We start from the raw sequence: 21,210 nt of genomic DNA on the forward strand, positions 1-21,210 counted from the left end.
TCCTTGACTTGTTCCTGACGTAGTATGCTCTATTGTTATCAATTAAGCTCTACGACTGGACCGTTTGTTACTTGAACAACACTTTAACGAAAGCACTATATACATTTAATGAACAAACATACAGTAACATACTCCGCTGTATAGCGCATGCCAGTGTTATTTCTTTGCAGTCTTTTGAGCGCTAATGGCTCATTTTGTGCTTTCAAAGTACTCCTTGTGCAATAAAAATGTATTAACAATGTGATGTATACATAGCTCTCAACCATTTGTCTTGCAAAGGCGGGGGAAAATCACCCGATTTTGTTTCTGGCGGGTGAGACGCCCATTGGAATGAATGGGCGTGCAGGAGGCTTGGCGGGTGAGTCAGCCCTTTGCAAGGCGGGTGACACCCACCAAAAGCTTGTGAGTTGAGAGCTATCTGTATAGGCAACGTGCATGGGTGGACTGGCCTTTAGGGAACTCTGGATATTTCCCGGTGGGCCTCTGCACCCTGGGCCTCTTTTGTGTGGCATTTCCTAATTTTCGCATAGGAAAAGCATTGTGCTTGCTGAAAATGTGTCATGTGGGGCCACTTTGAAAATAATTTCCAGGGCCTCTTTTGGTCCCAAGTAAGTATTTCCAGGGCCTCTTTTAGTTCCCAGTCCACCCCTGGCAACGTGTGTCCTTGCATTGACATCACATTCCACCTAACACCAAACCATCACATTTTTTCCATCGAATGGCCATTTCGTTGAATAAAATTTGATGGTTTGGTCGAAATGTAATGTTAAGATTAGTAGTTAGATTAGGGTTAGGGTTGGGGCTAGGGTTAGATTAAGGGTTACATTAGGGTTAGGGCTGGGGCCAGGGTTACATTAGGGTTAGGGCTAGATTAAGGGTTACATTAGGGTTAGGGCTTGGGTTACATTGAGGGTTAAATTAGGGTTAGGGTTGGCGCTAGGGTTAGATTAAGGGTTACATTACGGTTAGGGCTAGGGTTGGAGGGTGTGGGAACCCCTCCCCAATATAAAAAATAATTAAAACTTTACAAGGGGCTGGCCAGTGCTGAAATTTCAGCACTGACAGCACCATGTAACGTTTTAAAGTTAGGAAAAAAGCATGGAAATGCTGCTTTTTCCATGTAAAAGTGTATTTCCATTTAAACCAGTCCATGTATATTGTCGATGGACTGGTTTAGATGGAATTCATACATGCCAACCCTCCGGATTTAGGCAGGAGACTCCTGACTTTTCGTGAAAAAATATTGCTATTTTTCACGTTCTCCCGCCTAAAATACTCCTAGCCCCAATGCATCCCTGTGGGAAAATGTGCCACTCCCGATTTCTCTGATTAAAGCTCCCTCCCAGGTGAGTCGGAATGTTGGCATGTCTGGGAATTGCACTTTTACATGGAAAATATAGGTTGTCAATGTTTTTGCAAGTCGACCCTTTATTTTCGAGGGAATCACTATAAACCCTGGCTTGTGTATTGGCATTAAGCATTTGCCAGACACTGGTTTCTTATTCCCACCTGGCAACATATCCCAGCTGTTGGCATTGCATGGCTAGGTAGTACCATTATGGCAGTGTCAGGCAAATGCCTACACAAAAGCCAAAACTATTGGCCTGGTCATCGCTTGTTTCAAGGTTACTCCTCGTGTTCTTTAGCAGAACTCTGTGAGCCTTTCTGTTCTTATGTCTCCCCCTGCTGTCATATTCTGCAAACTAGTCAGAATGACTGTGTCGGCGGTCCGTTTTCTATTTCCGTTGTTTTCCATCCTTATGTCCTTCATCTCTTTCACGTAAGCGTCCATGCTTCACATTTACTTTGTCCCTTTTTTTTGTTCATGAAGGTGTTCCCCTCTCCTGCCGCTGTCACCATTGTAAGATGGCGGCCCAACTCTGGTTGCGGGCGTGGGGAAGGTGGAGAGCCCCTGGCCGCACGCTCTGTTCCGCAGCTGCCGTGCGCGAAACCTTTCTGAGTTTCTTCCAGGGCCGCTGCGGACACCAGCGCGTGGCCTCCTCGCCCGTGCGACCCCGCGGCGACCCGAGTCTACTCTTCGTCAATGCCGGCATGAACCAGGTGCGTGCGTGCGCCGGACGCCTCACGTGACTTCTATTTAGGGGTGGGGCTTAGTATGACCTCATCGCGACACCGGCCAATAGGCACTGTCGGAAATCTCCAATCGCTTTTAACCTTTTGATTTAATTATACTTAAACAAATTTTCATATATTTAATTGGACAACTAAGAAAAAGACTTTGCTTACAGCCTTTGCATGCCTCTAACACAGTCTACTCTATGCTATGTCCCTCAACGACTGCGACTGTAATAGACCAGAAAGTAAAAGCGGCGGCCATCTATGAGTGGTGTGATGAGTGCATTGCCATGGTGATGGGTATTTTTTTTGTATTGTATTGGTGTGGCAGTTTGTTGACTGTGTTTTAAAGGAATCATTTGAAATGTGTACAAATAACACAACCAACCTGACAATCAAGTTGAGCAAAAAGTAGGATTCTACTTTTCTGTTTCATTTTTTATTGTGCAATGGTTTATTTAACAAACCTTTCACAATTTAGAAAAAATAAAACAAGATACAAATAAAGTACACTTCACAGCAATAATCTTAAATATCGCATGCCCCATATCTTCCACGAGACAATTATCAAATCACTGTATCAAAAATGTTCTACTTTTCTGTTCACCTTTCTGAGTGCATACAGTTACTATCATGCAGATTAATGTAAGCCAAAAAAATCACTAAAATGCTCGATCTTGAAAGCAACTATGAACGAAAATGCAACTGTTTGGAGTCATTGTGCCCCACAGTATGCCATACATGCCAACATTTTCGACCACCTAGGAGGTAGGTTCTGCTCCCTCCCAAAAGCACGAGAAAGGAATTTCCCCATGGTATTGCATTGGGGTTTTAATTATTTCAGGCGGGAGTAAGGAAAAAATAGCAATTTTTTAAATCTATAAATCGGGAGTCTCCCACCTAAATCGGGAGGTTTGGCATGTATGGCATGCAGCCACCCATTCTGCCCTGTTCATACCCGTTATGTTAATGCTAATTTGAAAGGACATGTGTAGCATAGCTCTCAACTCACACGCTTTTGGTGGGTGTCACCCGCCTTGTAAAGGGCTGGCTCACCCGCCAAGCCTCCTGCACGCCAAATACATTCCAATGGGCGTCTTACCCGCCAAAAACAAAATTGGGTGATTTCACCCGCCTTTGCAACACAAATGGCTGAGAGCTATGTGTGTAGCGTGTACTATCACCACCGGGGTGGTCCCCTGGCAGATCTGAAAAGGAAAGGTGGTGGGGTGAGTTAGTAGGACCGAGCGGGAAAAGTGAAAGAGAGCATTGATGTGCTGTTGGCAGCTTCAGTTCGGTTAACACCTTTTGCTGAGCTTAAGCGTGGCTTTTGGTTGGTAGCCGTCGTGGTCTGTGGTGCAAGGTTTTTTGTGATTTGTTTTGTTGTTGCGGTGTAGTGAAGTTCGTGTTGTTGCGGTGTAGTGAGGTTTGTGCTGTTTGGTGTGCTTTAGATGTGCTTTAGAGGTGTGGTTTGTGTTTGGTTAGAGTTTGTGAGGTGTATGCAGAAGGGTGAGATTTTGAGTGGGTTGGTTAGTGGCATCGTGGCACTGGCTACTATTCACAAATCCTGTCTAGATGTGACGGAAGCTAATATTCCCAATCCTGTCTAGATGTGATGCAGGCTCATATTCACGATTCTATCTAAATGTGACGCAAGCTAATGCTCACAGTTCTTTCTGGGGTGGCTAGCACAATTAGGGTACTGTTCATCTAGATGTGAGAGATGGCTAGGCAATACAGTTGACAGCTTAGTGGATATTTGGGGTTAAAAGTTGCTAAAAAGAGAGTGTTAAATCATGCAGGCTTTAAGCTAATAGGTGGTGGGAAGATAAGGTAGGAGAGAGGTGTGCCAGTTTAGTGCTGCACAGTGATTGCTGTGTCCCCCTGTCTCCATCACACCTACTTTGTCTGTCGCTGCTCGTTGACGGCAGCTGGTTGACCTGCTAAGTGTTGTGACGCAGGACGTCCCTACATGTCAGTTAACACCCTATGTCTCATATTGCAATAAAAGGGGATCACGCAGTGTGTTTTGGTAAGCCTGAGCCTGGACAGGAATCTTTTACAGTCTGTTCTCTGTGGATCTACGTGAGTCTCTCTACCCTTGCCTTGGTGCTGCCTGGAGGCAGTGCTTCAAAGACTGCTGCACACGCAGAGCGCGCAGTGTGTTTTGGTGTTTGGGTGGGCGGGCTGTGGGGCATTCCGACGCCGAACGGACTACATAAAAAAGCACGCCTAGTGTCCCTACTCTGCGAGAACACCGGGACGCTGGGCTGCCTTTACCTCCTCAGACCAGGCTGCAAATGCGATGCTGGAAATCCGCGCTGCCTGCCTGGTCTACTGGCAACACATTGGATCTAATTGGCATCAACCAAGTAAGTGTTGAACACGCAGAATATGCACACAATGCAGAGGTGGGGAGGGGCTGCGCGTCTAAGTATGCAAAACATTTAGCAGCCCACACTGATGTAACATCTCCCCCTGCCAACGCTGCAACAGCCCCTCTCCTCTACTTAAGCTCCTGTGCGACGCCAGTTAGTGCCTATGCTGGAAAATTGCACTTCTTGATGTGCTGGGAAAAATCTTTGCGACTCAATTACATTGGCCATTGCAACAATGGGCGAAGAACACCTTGTCATTTGATCGAAGGCAAACAGGCTTTGTAAAAGGCGTGGGCTGAGGGCTAATCCTGTTTCTGATCAACGTTCTAAAAATGGAGGCGATCAGGCAAGGAAGCAAGATCTAGCTAGCCTTTATTGACCTTGCACACACTTTTGATTCCGTAAACAGGGATTTGTTATGGGCCCTACAAGTCTGATTCTAGCGACTAAAGCCCTGCATTCAAACACCAACATAAGAGTCAGATTAGATCAAGATGGAACTCTATCCGCACCCATAAGAACATTTAGAGGCGTTAAAAAAGGCCTCATTTTTGTTTAGCATGTTCATTGCTGACATTGGCGAAATCATGGGTATATGTGCATTTCCACCTAAAATCAATGGGGTGCACGAGAGTTGGATCCCATACTCAGACGGTGTAGTGTTACTGGACGTCACTCCGATTGGCTTGCAACACAAATTGGTTGCCTTGGGGAACTATGTAGAAGAAAATGGGCTAAGTGAACACAGCAAAATCTGAAAGGAAAAGATGTTCCTGCACCAAAACCACATCAGTGGAAGCTTGGAGAAGAAAAAATTAAATGCGTCCATCAGACAGTGTACTTGGGCATGGTCATAAGTAGCAACATCAGTGATGCTCCATGGGTGCAAAAAACGAAGGCTACGTGCAAGCAACGTGCGGCACAAGGAATACAGTAAATTCTCAATCAAACCTGTGGTCGAATTTTATAAATCAAAAGTAGTACCAACACTAATTTATGGAGCTGAATGTGCTCTTGAGTGTCCAGCAGCCTTATGGCCCTCTTTGGAAAATACCTTTTGGAGCAAAGTCCTCTGGTTGCCCAAGGTGACCCCGACAGCCTGCATTCGATACGAGCTGGGATTAATCTCATTAAATGCAAAAATCATCTGGAATACCCTTGCTCTGTATCGAAAAAATAGCATCCGCGAACCCGCTTCCTCAATTTGAGATCCTGGCAACAACAAATGGACCACAAAAAGACACCATCTTGGCATAATGGTTTGAGCAATGTGAGAACATTTTAAAACAACTAAACACGGATAATCACACCTTGCAAACCAACCCGAACGCAGTGAAAATCAAACTATGGACTCAGGACTGGGTTGACAACATTGAGCAACGCCGGTCACATAGAGTGATGTTTAACGACGCAGTTGAAGCAAGAAGATTAAACGTATTGCCGAAATACTTGGAATAATTCCCCTCAAAACATCATAGAACTCTACTCATGAAATTTCGGCTAAATCTGTTCAACACGAAAGAGTGGAATTTGGGGTGGAAGGCAAAAAGCCATGACGATGGGAAATGCAAGTTGTGTAAAAAAGTGAATGAAACTTTAAAACACCTAACCTTATTTTGTCCAGTCCTGAAAAATCTGCAAACAAAACACCTCGGAGACCTGATTGTGCAAAGTCCATCACTTGGTGCAGACGAGTGGTGGACCCGCCTGATCGCGGGACCTGACAAGAAAGCAATTTTTGCTCTCACCTTCTACTGGACAATATGCAAAAAATGTGAATGAACTGCGATACATGATGCTAAATACTGATGAATTGTGGTAAATGTGATCAGAAAGATTGTAGTGACACAGGTGTGGGCCTAAATGAATGTTCTTTTTTTAAAGTTTGTAACAAACTCGTTTAAATAAAAAAATGTTTTTAAAGGGGGGGGATCACGTCCGCAAACAGGGCGAGTACTCCGACATACATTGTGGTGTGTGTGTGTCGATCATTGGAGGTTCCAGGCCAGGCTGGGGATGAGGTGAGTGGTGATGTAACCCCCACAGGACTCTTGCGTCTCGTCGAGCACTTCATTCATGTCTTCGCTGGTGCCGCGTTGTACCCGCGCAGGAGAAGGTGCTGGCCCGGTGGGGGGAGGATAGCGAGTGGCAGACATGCCAGCATTCGGGAGCCCCTGAGAGGGATATTTCACCACAGAAATCGGGAAAATATTTTTTCCCGGAAGAGTGCATTGGTTATCATTAATCGGGAGGGATGGCATCTATGGCTAGTTGCTCCCGTGGATCTCGGGTAGAGCTTGTGCTCTGCCAGGTCGCTAGGAGGCGGTCACACGATATGGAGGCCCGAACTGTGTCAGATCAAAACGCCAGGGTCGTATGATGGAGCTGGTCCTCTGCTGGGCCACCAGGAGGTGGTCCCATGATAAGGATGCCTGATCCATGTCGGATTGAAGTGTAAGGCCATCAAGCCGGCTTGGTTTGGCCTGTGAAGGGCCTCAACCCCTGTAAAAGGGTTTGGTCACTGTGGTGAGCGTCCTAAGTGAGTGAAGGTGACACATGCTGACAACCCTGAAAGGAGTGATCGTGCCGCAGCAGCCACAGTTGAAACCCCACCCACACATGTCCTGGAGACACTGGACAACCTGAACAGCCTGTGAGGAAAGACAAAGGGAATACCAGTAGGCGGCCCTGGCCAAGGTGCTTGTGATGCTGTCTCCAGCACCTCGTCCATAACCATCTGCAGCATGGTGGTTGGGTTGCAAGCCTAAGGCCCTGTTCGGAGTTCTAATCCATCAGAGAGGAGGGATGGATGGGGCTGAGGAGGAAGATGCAATATCATTCACTAGGACCTCGTCTGGTTCATGCCGGAGGAGTCGCTGCCTGGATACACCAGAGAGGAATTGCAGGAAATCCATTGGCTGAATTTAATGTCTTGGGCGCTCTACGACCTGACCTGTGGGTTGAGCTGCTGGAGATGTTCTTTGAGATGGCAAAAGAAACAGATGATAGTGCTATGAGGGGCGATGCTGCTGTTCTGCACCGGGAGCAGGTTCATCACATTTCCAAGACTTTGCAACCGAGAGATAACTCGTATGAAGGGCACCCTGTGTAGTGATACACAAAATTGCAACCTTGCCAATCAGGGCTTTAGATGACCGCATTAGCCGCTGAAAGCCAATAGTGTATTCAAAGTATGTGCTAAAAATGCTGACACTAGTCTGTTGTAGCACTTCCATTATGCAGTAGTGAGCTACAAGGAATATGCAGGCCTAGTATGAGTGATAGGTCACATTATGCATTGTTGATAGACAGGCAGGGAGAGGGCCCTAGCTCTGTAGCTAATAGGTATTTTTGGAGTGTTTGGAACATTATGGCACCTATATAGCGCTTAGATAGCCAGTCTTAAGCGCTATAAACACTAAGCTATGAGTGCATGCCTTTTAGAGCTTGCAGATGGGGTTAATACATCCCTGCTTCCCTTAGAATATTCTGCCTCACTAACGGTAGCCCTGCATGGCCCCAAGCTAATCTCCTTTTCTCTGGGAAGGCACTGATAAGACATTCCTGAGCTTTGGCAGATGGGCTCCAGGGAGCCAGGGAGGGGCTCAGAAGAAGGAGCAGTGGAAATTAACAGAGTTGGGTTTTTTCCATGAGCCAGCCTATATTTTGCACAGGGAAAGTTCTGGAACTGTGCGTCACGGACGGGCAGCACGAGATTATAAAATACACATGCTCACATGACTCGGGTGGGAGATCGTCCTGTGGACTTGGTTCGAGCAAGATCAAGTGCCCGGAATTTGGAACTCTGACGGCATCCCGACAGCGCTGTCCTCTGAGCGGGGCTTGTTACAGCTAGCTTATGAGGGCCAGGGTCTCCCAGTGCTGATTGAAGGGGCGTAAGACTGTGTTTCTCTATGTTTCTCTATGTTTATCTAAGTTCTATGTTTCTCTATATTTTGCATTTCTCTAAGTTTTGTGCTTTGTAATCTTCTCTAACTTGAATACCAAATGTATATGAAATTCACTGTTTAGAATAAATACTAAAACTTATTGAAGGTGTCATTTGTCACTAGCATGAGATCACTGCTCAGCACAATAGAACCTGTATTTTGGGCTGAATTGGGTATTTTTTGCTCTCAAAGGGCTGGCCCCGAGGAAGATTTTGCCCATATCAAGACATTCTGAAAGCATACTTTCACTCCTTGGTGTACAAGGACAATGAGAGGTTTCGGTTAGGGCAGGTGCATCAAGACCCGGCCGAGTCATTGAATGCATATCATGGACCCTTTGGCACCTGGCTGTGTCCTGCAGGTTGTATAATGAGACAGATGAAATCTGGGCACAGATTATTCAGCATTGTACGTCCTTGGTCCTGAGAAGACACCATGGATCCGCACTTTCACGTACAGAGGAGTCAGGCTGCTACCTCTGGAGGGGGCGTCCACACATGTGTGGTATATGATCAGGCATCAATCTGAGCCACGTTCTATGTGACGCTGGCAGACAAGGACACAATGCTTAGCTGCACAACGGCAGAAGACCTGGACCTCGTACATTTCACATTCTAGGTACATCAGATGAATATTGACTACGTGGAGGAGGAATTTCAGTCACTCTTCAACAGCGTGGGCTGTCACAAGGGACAAGAGGTCAGGCTACATGTGGGCAAGTCCGTGCAGCCAGTGGTGCTTCGTCACTGACGGATCCCACTCCACTTGTGCAAGAAAGTAGAAGAAGAGCTGCTGCGGTTGGAGCGGGCAGACATTGAGAAGCTAATGACCCCATGCGGTGGGTGTCACCCATCGTAGTAGCAACCAAACCCAAGTGTCTGGACGAGGTTCGCATTTGCGTGAACATGCGGCTCCCCAAAAGGTCAATCGGGAGGGAACACCACTCTACTCCCACCCTCGATGACATCCTGGCAGATCTGCAAGGGGCTAAGGTGTTCTCTACCATAGATCTAAAGTAAGTGAGAATATTGTCAGTTGCAGCTCCATGTGGACTCAAGGCCCATTACGTTTTCATCGCATGTGGTACTCTTTTGTAATAAACGTCTCAGCTTCGGGGTGTCCTCCGCTGCTGAAGTGTTCCATCACGTAATTAGGAGTGTGTCGGCAGGTCTCCCAGGGGTACTGAATGTGACTGACGATGTGCTCATCTATGCGCCATCTCACAAGGAGCACATGAAGTGGCTGACAGCGGTGGTCCAAAGAGTGGCACAACAGGGACTGACACTCAACCGAAGACAGTGTAGATTTCTGCAGTCTCGTGACGGTTTCTTTAGCTTTGCTTTCCGTGAGGATGATCTCTTGCCAGATCCATGGAAGGTCAAAGATATCAAAGAAGCTTCGGCTCTGGGGTCCCTGTTGGAGGTGAGGAGTTGCTTGTTAATGGTCAACTACTCTGGGTGCTTTATCCCCAACCTGGCCACTCTGACGGAGTCGATGAGAGTCCTCACCAAGAACGACCAAGATTGACAATGGGGTCAAGCGGAACCAGATGCATTTGTTGCTACCACGGTGGCTCTGGTCACAGAGAAGGCAATGGCATACTTTAGCCCGTCAAAACCCACTGAACTGATGCTGGCCACCTGCTGGGAGGACAGCCTTCAGGATCTGCTGGTGCAGCGGCATTCTGGCCAATTGAAGACATTTCTTTCTGCCACTCCACACAGGACACTTGACGCTCAAGCATTTCTTCAGAGACTGTGGAAGGTGCGGGAAGAGCTGTCGGTAGGCCTCGAGGGCGTACTCCTCCGGGGATCCCAGCTGGTCATCCTGCTCAAGCTACAATGGCCGGTGCTCGTGGGTCACCAAGGTGCCAGAGAGACCAAGGCTCGGCTCTGCAAGGTGGTGTGTTTTCCTGACCTCGGTGGGAAGGTGGATGAAGCTCTGAGTCAATGCGTCTGGTGTCAGACGGCGAGGCCCGTGGCCAAAGACCCACCCATAGCATCTCTGTAAAGAGCGACAGTGCCCTGAAGTGCCCTCACCTTGGATTTTGGCATGGTACAATATTCAAGGTACTTCCTCAAAGTGCTAGACGAATTCTCACAGTACCCTGTCGTCCGTTTTGTGGACTCCGCGTTTGCAGCTGATGTGATTCTGTTTCTGGAGGGATTGTTTGTGGAAACACAGGATCCCGGAGTTCGTCAGGTCAGACAATAGCCTGCCATTTTAGGGTAAGAAGTTTGCAAGATTTCTCCGGTTCTATGGGGCCGCTCACAGGCACATCACACCCTGCTGGCCAAGAGGTAACGTGACATGGAGCGGTTCATGCGGATCCTAAACAAGGCTTTCCGGATTGGCATAGATCAGGAGCAGCTTCTGATGGCATATAGGCCGATTTCCCCATGCCACAACCGGGGTTGCTCCGGCTAAAGCTTTTCTGGGACGGAAGGTTCGGTCCCTTATCCCGGCGCATGGATCAAGGTGCAGAGTGATGCCAGATCCAGAGAGTCTCTGAGAGGCGCATGAGGGGGTCAATTCCCGTGAGTCAGTGAGAAGGCGCCTGGAGGAAGCTCCCATCGCAGTGGGGGACACAGTTCTCTTACGGATGAGGATGCCACGGCACAAATTGTGTTTTCCTCATGAGGCCCACCAGTGGACTGTGACCCTGAAGCAAGGATCCACGGCCATGGTGGATCGTGGTGGAGAGTCTCTTACCCGCAACTGTAGCTGGTTTCTGGAATTTCAGGGAGACCCCAGAAAGTATGGGCCCGACCCAGAATCCCACCGAACATGCAAACGGGCGGGAACTTGATGCAATCGCTGTGTCACGACAGCAAGAGGGCGTGGGCCTAGATGTTTAAGAAAAAGCAAATGCCGATCAGGAACCTGCGTATATACGAGTGCCAAAATTCCCTCGATGACTGGAGAGGAAGCCACCCGAATGTTTCTGGGCCAATGTGCTAGAGTAATGACCAGTGTGCCACACCTGTGGGCAATGTGCGGGTTGCTGTTTATTTGTTTATGAAGGGTGGAAAGGATGATGTGATGTAGGACGTCCCTACATGTCGGGGGACGCCCTACATCACGTATTGGAATAAAAGTGGAGTACGCCCCTGAATGGGGCGAGTCCTCCAAATTACATTGCAGTGTGTGTGAGTAGATGATTGGAGTCTCCAGGTCAGGCCCCGGAGACCCCATAACACCAAGTGTCACTCATCTAGTGTGACACTCACTCATTTGTATGTACTGTGTTGTATTCCAGCAAGCCAAGGAAAATGTCACACATAGGATCGGTGCCAGAGCAGAGGCAATAGAATAACTGACTCTCATACATGCCAACATTCTGGCGCACTCGAGAAGCAGATTTCGCCACAGAAAGGGGGAGAAATACATTTTTCCATTGGATTGTATTGGAGTTACAATTATTTTAGGCGTCAGAACGTTACAAATTGCAATATTTGTAATTGAAAAATCAGGCGTCTCCTGTGTAAACCTGGAGGGTTGGCAGTATAGGATGTACTCCTCACGCCTACTGCTCCTTCCCAGCAGGGTTTCCCTTTCTCCATGACGCCCTTCCATAGCTCTCTTCCCCTGTCCCCACACCCAGAAAACTAGCACAATGGGTTCAGGTTTTGCCATCAGGATTCTTCGACACAAACCCCTTCATGTCTCGCTCCAAATCTCATACAAAGAACATGAAGATGCCACGCTAAGCCCATTGCGCCCATTTAATTGCCAAACGCGCCCAAGCTGAAAATATGGCTGCTCTGCCACACCTCTGCAATGGTGGCAATACTCCCTGCCTGGGAGCATGCCCAAGTGAGGGCTTTTCTATTTAGTTGGGTTGCCAGGGCCCGCGCCCAGTGATTGGTCACAGGAGGATTCATCCGCGTGGGGCTGGGTCACCTGATTAAAATATGTATAATTTTTGAATGTGTGTAGAAATACGTATTTTGGATTTCTGAAACTGAAATAATTAAGATTTGAATATTGTGAATAACAATACAAGTAAATACGGTTGAATTCCAAAAATATTACTTTACAAATAAGAAAGAAGATAAGAAGGGCACTGACCCTTGAGGAGTGCAGGAAAGTTTCACCTCTTTGCAAACAAGGGGTAATTATTTGCATTGTAATTACTTGGGATCTCTGTTGGTCTAGAGATTCTACACTCTCCTGCACCTGAAATAATCAGGTTCAATTGAACCGCAGAATCTATTTGACATAAACAGGAATGTTAATTGAACTATTGGGTACACATAGACACAAATAAGTAGTGCACCTCTAACCCCCTTTCCTCACTGAAAATGTCACACACAAATTATGGGAATGTCACACATAAGTACATTGTAAACATGTAAATCTCACACATACCAAAACTGGAATCTTGGCAGCTCTTCCTGTTCATTGATGCCCAACCTCTCGGAGTGGGCTTGAGGGGCACTTGTGTGTTGCCCAGAGTCCACAATCAGTTTGCATAGCACAACCATCTCGACAGGACAAAATGCGCTGTGAACCCACCACATAAAACTGAATTAGAACGAGAATTAGAAACCAGCCCATTTTAGATGCATTAACCTTGTGATCTGAGAATTTGTGTTCTCCATCAGTGACTTTCTTGACAAACTGAAATCCCAGAAATGAATATAGATTTGAATAGGCAGTCTCTTCTGGAAAATCCTACAAAAGTGAAAAAAGATGATGGCTCTGAGCTCCAATAGCCGGGTATGAATCCGTCCGTGTTATTCCCATTTAATGTCCTACCAAGCTATTCATCTAAATTCCCATGCAAATATTCTAGAAAAATCTGTAGGATATTCCGTTTCAATCTGCTGGGAACTCTGGAACGGTGAGGATGTTACCAACGTATGACCCAGGCTGGAACACTCCTGCGGCTTTGTAGGGACTGGAATTAGAGACTAGCAACCCCTATTGGGGCTCAAATGGGAATGGGGATGTACCCGGTCCGGGTCCCGAGAATGGGAATTACCGGGCCCGCAAAAGTCGGCATGGCCCAGTAATTCCCTATTTTTGGGACCCGGACCCGGTACTCCAAACTCCTAATGAGGCCCATTGTGTTTTAATGTGGGCCAAACTTACGAGTCGCGGGTCAGTAGACCGCAATGCATAGGGTGACCATATTTAAAAAGTAAAAACCCTGGTCGGGGCAACTAACATAAAAGTAGGACTAACTTGTGAAAGTGGCTGTCTGGGCGCTACACTTCAGTAGCGGTTGCAGGAGAGAGATTTAAGTGTTATTGGTGGATTAATCACATATTATGATTAATTTATCACAAACTACCACTATCTTGATTCATAAAATGCAGCATTTCGTCTGTGTGAGATTGTGCATTCCTGCCTGCCAGCTATGAAGACCTATTACCAAAAACCGGCACCACGCCATTTTCCAGTGGAAAAATAATCTTAAGAAAGGGCGACCGAGCACCCAATTCCGGGACGTCTGATAACCCTAGCTATGCATGTTACCGCAGAGCACTTCAGATTTCTGTGACCAAGTATGAGAAGGCGATCCAGTCCTGTTTTTGCTTTGAATTCTGGGATTTGAGGTTTTCCTAAATTTCAAATGGGAACGGGAATACAAGTCCCACAATCCAAATGGAAAAGCAGGACTGGATGGCCTTCAGTGTGCGCAATTACAGTTATGAACTCTGCCAATGTATGTGTCAACTGCATACATGCCAACATACCCCATTCCAGTTGGGAGATGGTAGTCCAGTCCTAGTTTTAAGTTAGCATTCTGGGACTTGTACTCCTGGGTTTATAATGGGGAAAATCCGGGACTATAAATTCCAGAATGCAAAGTTAAAACCTGGACTGACCTACAATCTCCTGAACGGAATGGGATTTGTTGGCATGATTGAAACTGCAACGTGTATATTATATCTCTTGGTTGTCTAGGACACTGTGATTTCTTAAATTGCATTTTTTGGTCACTTAGGACCCTGTGGGCCCCTTTAAGCCCCCCCGCCCCCATCACTGCTTGCCTACCATGCTCCTGCCAATCAAAGTGCTTCATACTTTTCTGTCCCCTGTTCTTTTCGATGGCACCCGCCCACCTCTTCCCCGGTCTCTCCAACTTCATTAAATACCATTCGGGCTGCTCCTACCACTCCCATCACATCCACTACAGCCTCATCTACCGCACCCGCCTCACTTCTGTTCATCTACTCCAGCAATTATCTCCTCTCCCTCTCTTCCACCTTATTGACCACATCCCATTCCTCTCAACCTTTTTTGTCCCCTGGGTAGTTGAAAACAGACAATTTCATTTTGGGTGGCTGTGAGCCCTTTGAAGTGAATGGACGTGTAAGGAGCTTCGCGGTTGAGCAAACTGATTCCATGGTGGGTGCCACTTGCCAAAAGCGTGTGAGAAGAGGAATGGCATCCTGTTCCCTGGATTGCCTAAGGGCAAAGAACCTCCTTTCTCACAAATAATTTCGATTCCCATCATCCCAAACTCTTGCTGATGGCTGTCACAGAAACCTGAATTCCCTCCAATGGCACCAGCGCTACGGCCACCCTTCACACCGACTTTGCCTCTTTCTTTCATTTCCCTCTTCTCTCCAGAAAGGTGGGGGTGCCGGTCTCATGATCAGCAAGCATACATCCTTGGCATTCACTCCCCTACCTGAGTTCACTCCCTTCTCCTTTGAGCATATCTAAGCCCAATTTCCTGCGTCCTCCCCTTTTTACTACCGTCCTCATCGACTGCCCACTTAACCTCTTTTTCTCTTACTGTGACCTCTTGCTTGAAATGCTCCAAGCTCATGTCCTGCTTGTCATAATGGGTGACCTGGACCTCTCCAATATGACAAAAGCGTAGCAGCTGTTGGGAAGGGGGCACCCCCCCCCACTCCCCACGCTCCCTTAGTCGCTTTAAAATGAGGCGAGAATCATTTGAGGCACTGTGATGAGCTAGGGGTGAGGGGGAATAGGGAGAGGGATGTCTTCCCATCCAGCAGGACCCTGTGTTAATATAACCAATTATAGTTTAACGATGTGGTGTGTGCCCCTGCCTCTTCCTTATTTCTGCCACCTTGATCTTCATTTTCCCTTGCTGGTTTGACTTCTCGTCCCAGAACCGTCCATACCCTCTCCCCATCATCTTTTTCGACACACACATTTCTTATTGCCCCAGGGTTGAATCTAACTAAAATCTCCTGACTTCCAATCCCCTATTTTCTGCACTGGTACCCTTATTTCTGGTGGTACTTCTCCAGGTCCTTTTAACCTGACCAACCTTTCCCGCAACGGTCTTAATTCGTTGTTTATATCTGCTTGTAAACCCCCTGGGTACACTGATGCTACGGGCATGTCAGCGCTTCTGGATGGGTTATATGGAGGTGCAAAAGCTCTTGAGCCCCCCGCCCCAAGTTGCTGATCGTGTTGATACTGTTGTCGGCAATTTCTCTATTGCTGGAAGCTTCGAGACTTGATTTGTATACTCTACTATTCAAACTGTCTGCGACTAAAGGAATGAATTTCCATTTGCAACTGCGGGCCACTTTTTCATTGGTGCCTGAGACAGTTTTATGCTCCAGTCCGACCATGTGAGCTGCCCCAAAAATCGTTTTATTTATATTGCACCACAGTTTCACGACCCTTGCATTTATAATTGCTCCATACTGTAGTTAGCAAACTAAACATGCCATCTGCTCCTACATGGGATGGACCATGGGCAAGAGACAGCATTAAAGGTATGTATTTGTTCGGCAACTTCCATCTGTGCTCATCCCGTATGTACACCCAGCATCCATCTGTGCATTCCCCATGTGATTTCCAATCTTGAAGCTCTTGTTCAGTGGCCTCAGCCTGTATAGTTTGCACCGTTTCAAGGGTATTCTCAAATATCATAGTTTCCGGCTGCATCATATATGTAATATACATAGGTGATACAGGGGACTGCGCGGTTGCCTTTGCAATTTGGTCACCAAATGTGCTGCCTTTCCCTCTGTAATTTACAATGGCCTTATGAGTGTCACCTTTTATGGTGGCCAATTTCTTTGGCAGGATCAATGCTGTGAGAAACCAAAGGATGTCTCACCCGCTAGTCCTCTGGGACTTGTCATCCAGGTGGCCAAGACACGGCCATCGCTTTTGGATCCAGTTCCTGGGGGAGGATCAGTGTGGGAGGATAACCTAGGTGAGGGGTCTTCAGGGAGTGGGGGTGCAGCACCTAATGGTGAGATGCGGCACTCCCCCTTCCCGTACCCATGTGCCTTCCTACCAGGTAGGATATCCTGAGGCTTCAACTTCCCCCACCCCCCTTCCCTACACAAACACTTTCACATGGACAGTGCCCCATGGGGAAAGACAGACTCACACCCTAGCATTACATCGGACATGTCCCGCTAATCGGGTCAGGCAAAGTCAGACACTTGACTTTAATTACATACATCTGATACCTATTCGCTCTCAACCCCCCGGATATAAGGCAGAACATAGAGACACACTCCGAGCATGGTGGAACACGAGAAGGAGCAGAACATCCGGGGCGAAGGCGAGCCTATTGGAGCAGAGCGACCGGTCGAGGGACTAGATCAAAGGGTAAAGAAAACCAGGTTCCCTGCAGGAGGTCGTTGCCTCTGGGAAGCCGTGAAGGAGACGCAGAGAAAGCCAAATCGTGGACCAGAAGAAACCTGCATTGTGTTTCAAGGACACCAGCGACCCTTCGGGGTGAATGACAGAGTTGGGTATGCGAGGCCAAGCCTGTGGTATTAACCTTGACTCATGAATCAAAGCCACAAAGACAACAAAGGAACGCGCACAACCAGTGAGTTGGTGAAAGACATGAAAGGCCGGTTTGTGTCAAGGAAAGATTGAAGCCGCAACAGTGTATCTCACAAGTGAAGGTGCACACATGCTGATGAGATGCGAAAGAAAGCTAACCAGTGATGAACTTTAAGTGGCTGATAACTGTGAAGCCAGTGATACAGAGTAGCAGAGTGGTCAGGCAAAAGGAAGTAGCCCACTCGAAAATCTCAGCGAAATGTTAAATCTTTGGTTATAAAGCGACAAAGTGAACAAAGTGAACACTCTCTGCAAAATGGTCAAGATTAACCCCGGCAAAAGGGGAAGAGAAAAGGTGAAAAGGTGAATGCTTGTAGAGAAAGATTTCCTTAGAACTTTTGAGCTTATGGTACTGATCTACCAAGACCAAGAGACACTGGGGGAAATAACATAAGATTGTGAGCTGAAGGGAAAGTCGAAGTGGTCCTGCGGAGGTCTATAGTAAAAGCCTCGAACATTTGAAAGTCTTCGACGTCAAGAAAAGGTCTGAGCCCGACTGAGGGAGACCAGAAGTGTGATAAGTTAGGGGAAGGGAACCCCTAAAGAATGTGAATTAAGCTTGCATAAGGGACCCCTGCAAGTGCAAGTGATGAGATCTACACTGAATCAGGTACTTTTTAGTTGAAAGGTCCGAGCCCGATCGATGGAGACCTACATGAACATTTTGCTTTGAGAGGTCCGAGCCTGACTGAGGGAGACCTGCGTGAACATTTGTTGAACTGTGAAAGAACTTTTAAAAGCTGGAATTAGTGACTTTAATGTGGAAGGCCAGGCGGGCCTCGATCCACGTTTTGAACTGCCTTTGTTTTGAGAACCTGAGCCAGAGTATGTCATCCTGTCTACGGGAGCTGCCTTACACCATGCTGTCCAACGCGGGGAGGAGAGCTGACTCAGCCATCTTGATCCTTTGTTATAACACTGATTTTCCTTTGCATACATATTCCCCTTTACGCACTTTTTGTATAAGAGATAGGGCAGGCATTGGGTTTTGTTAGTATAGGCCATTTTGATTTGACAGAGACTGACCAGGACTTTGTTTTCTTTATTATTTGATGGTAGAGACTACTCCCATCATAGCTATAGGGCAATGCAGGAGTTTTCCAAACCCTGAAAATTGAATAAATGTTTTAAACTTAGACCTCTTGTGTCAGTGTCATACTTGTGATACCATGCCTCCCTTACAATGCATACAATACATTTGAAATGAATGTACCATGCTGTATTTTTTCCCATTTGAAGTTAAAAACCCTCTCTCGGCACATAAGTGGCCAACGTTGTGAGCTACCCCAAAGGCATACGGGCTATCAGTAAAAAAATTAACTACGAGACTGGAGCTTAACTCACAAGCTCTGGTAAGGGCGATGATTTCAGCTGCCTGTGCTGGGTGCTGAGATATCCTGCAAGCCTCAACGATAGTTTTCAATGTTTTAATAGCATATGCTGCCATATTAGTACCATTTTGCAATTTAAAACATGACCCATCCACAAACAATGTACCATCAGGTTTATCAATTGGAGTATCCACCAAATCGACATGTGCCTTCGTTTAATTATCTGTTATTAATACACAATCATGCATTACTTTTAATTCATCCAATGGGAGGGGTGGCAAGGTGACAGGATATGGTAATGTTTGGGTCCAATAACTTCAGCTCATATCTTGTTAAACTGGCATTTGTCATGTGCTGAATTTTTGTTTTATTCAACAAAATATCAATTGAATGTGGCACAGACCATGTAAATTGGTGTCCCAGTATTATGGCATCAGCCTGTTTCATAGAAAGGGCTGCAGCCGTTACACCCTGTAAACTGTTCGGAAGTGCTTTTGCCACTGACTCCAATGTAGAAGAAAAATATGCACACAGTCTGTTTTTCCCCCTTTGCTATTGAGTTAGTACAGATAATGCCCAGCCTTGCTTGTCATGCACAAACAACATAAAAGGTTTAGTATAATTGGGGGTGCCCAAAGCAGGTGAGTTACATAATGCAGATTTTAGAAAATCAAAACCTTCTTGCTGAGCAGCAGTCCATGGCAAGTGAAATGGGGTGCTGCTCAATGTTAGTTCTAGCAATGGCCTTGCTATGAGCCAAACATTGGGAATCCACTGTCTGCAAAATGAGATTGTGCCCAGGAATCCTCTAAGATCCTTCTGTGTGATAGCGACAGGTATTTCCATTATAGCTTCTATGCGCTGAGGGTGTAGTCTACACTCTCCTTTTGTCAATAGATGTCCTAAATAGGTAACCTGTGTTTTTCAAAACTGTAACTTCTTTGGAGAAACTTTATGGTATGTGGTGCTAAAAACTGTAACAGCCTTACAGTCCATTGTATTTATTGCTCTTGGGTGTCTTCAGCTATCAATAGATCATCAACGCATTGGAGCAGTATGGTATTTGCAGTCGGTGTAAACATGTCAGGCTGTGTTTTCAATGCTTGGCTGTAAATACTTGGACTTTCAGTGTAACTTTGTGGGGCACTACGGAAAGTGTAGGACCACCCTTCCACATTAAAGGCAAATAGGTACTGACTGCCGTCATGGATCGGAATGCTAAAAGAAAGCATTTTTAAGATCTATAACAGTGAAACATTGGGCTGGAGGTGGTATCATGGAAAATAGGGAAGTCCTGTCTGGCACCTCCGGATACTGTGGTTCCACAATTGTTTTTATTGCTTGGAGATCAATAATTAGTCTCCATTGTGCTGTAATACAGGGCTTCCCATCTATTCGTTTTTACACAGGAAGAATTGTCCTGTTGCTGGGACTCCCCGGAATTTCTTTTAGAATCCCTTTGCCTAAAAAATCCTGTATTACGGGTTTGATTCCTTCTAACCCTTCCATGGATATTATATACTGAGGAATGTGTGGTAATACCACACTTTGCTTAACCCTTTTTTCACTGGGTCAACAACCATACATCCGACATCATTGGATCCCATAGCCCATATCACAGGGTCAGTTCCCTTAAGTTCAAGAGGCATTTCGTTAGTGACATTAACAAAACATTTTGAAAAAGGCTTAGCATTACATGTTAGGTACACTCCATCAGGTGAGCATTCTATAGTGGCATGCAAAGTTTTCAGCAAATCCATTCCCAACAGGTTAACATTGGGCACATGTCTTTCCCTCTCTTGTTTAGTTTTCTTACATGAAAAATGCAAAAAGATTTGCAAACCGAGGAAACAGAGGATGTGTGGCGAAGCAGCCTATAGCTGACCTTTGAACCATAATATATGGATCCTAATCTCGGCTTCCAAACTTGAGCAAAATGATTTGATCTTTAATGAGCAACTGTAACATCTCCATGTTTTCATTTTAATAAATGGTGTTTGCCTTTCTTTCTCACCTGTCACTACTTGGGAGCAGGCGCGGGCAGGTGCAGGGACGCGAGACGGTGTTCGACATTGAAATGAGTGCTAGCTAGACTAATCTGTTATTTGCTTATTTGATTAAAGTCATGTTGTATTCAATTTTGCTTATACCTGACGTGATCATTTGTACCCAGTTATGCAAATGTTGAAAAGCATGAAATATTTCTCTCAATTTATGAAAGTGTGCACAGACCTGGTTCCCTGGATGGGTCCAATCTATTTTGCACACTTGATGCTGCTTACTTGAAGAATAGCTGGAGCACTCAGGCTCTCTTCTGAATGACTGGTTTAGTGATTGCTGCTTTCTTTGATCCCTTTTAGTTCAAACCAATCTTGTTGGGGTCGGTGGACCCCAGAAGTGAGATGGCGCAGTACCGGCGTGTTGTGAACAGCCAGAAATGTGTTCGTGCTGGAGGCAAACACAACGACCTGGAGGATGTGGGACGCGATGTCTATCATCACACCTTCTTTGAAATGCTGGGGAACTGGTCCTTTGGAGACTACTTTAAGGTACTCATAAACTGCATTGCATGCAAAGGCACCAGATGAGGCTTGGCTGGTTGAGGCGTTCCTTGCTTCCACCACCCCACACATTGCTCCTGGTGATTGGTGGAGTGTATACTGATGT

The 21,210-nt window shown here is 46.4% G+C and overlaps 1 protein-coding gene across 1 annotated transcript in view; it reads left to right on the top strand.

The window, feature by feature from the left end:
- Positions 1-1,843: 1,843 nt before the first annotated feature.
- AARS2 (alanyl-tRNA synthetase 2, mitochondrial) overlaps positions 1,844-21,210 on the top strand; it is a 413,869-nt gene continuing 394,502 nt past the window's right edge. Inside the window, exons 1-2 of the mRNA XM_069608864.1 lie at positions 1,844-2,061; positions 20,904-21,092. Of these exons, the coding sequence (XP_069464965.1) occupies positions 1,867-2,061; positions 20,904-21,092 (384 nt within the window). The 5' untranslated portion in view covers positions 1,844-1,866. The remainder of the gene's footprint in view (positions 2,062-20,903; positions 21,093-21,210) is intronic.

This window comes from Ambystoma mexicanum, chromosome 4q (genome assembly GCF_040938575.1).
Source record: "Ambystoma mexicanum isolate Mex_15411 chromosome 4q, UKY_AmexF1_1, whole genome shotgun sequence".
Classification (NCBI taxonomy): Eukaryota; Metazoa; Chordata; class Amphibia; order Caudata; family Ambystomatidae; genus Ambystoma; species Ambystoma mexicanum.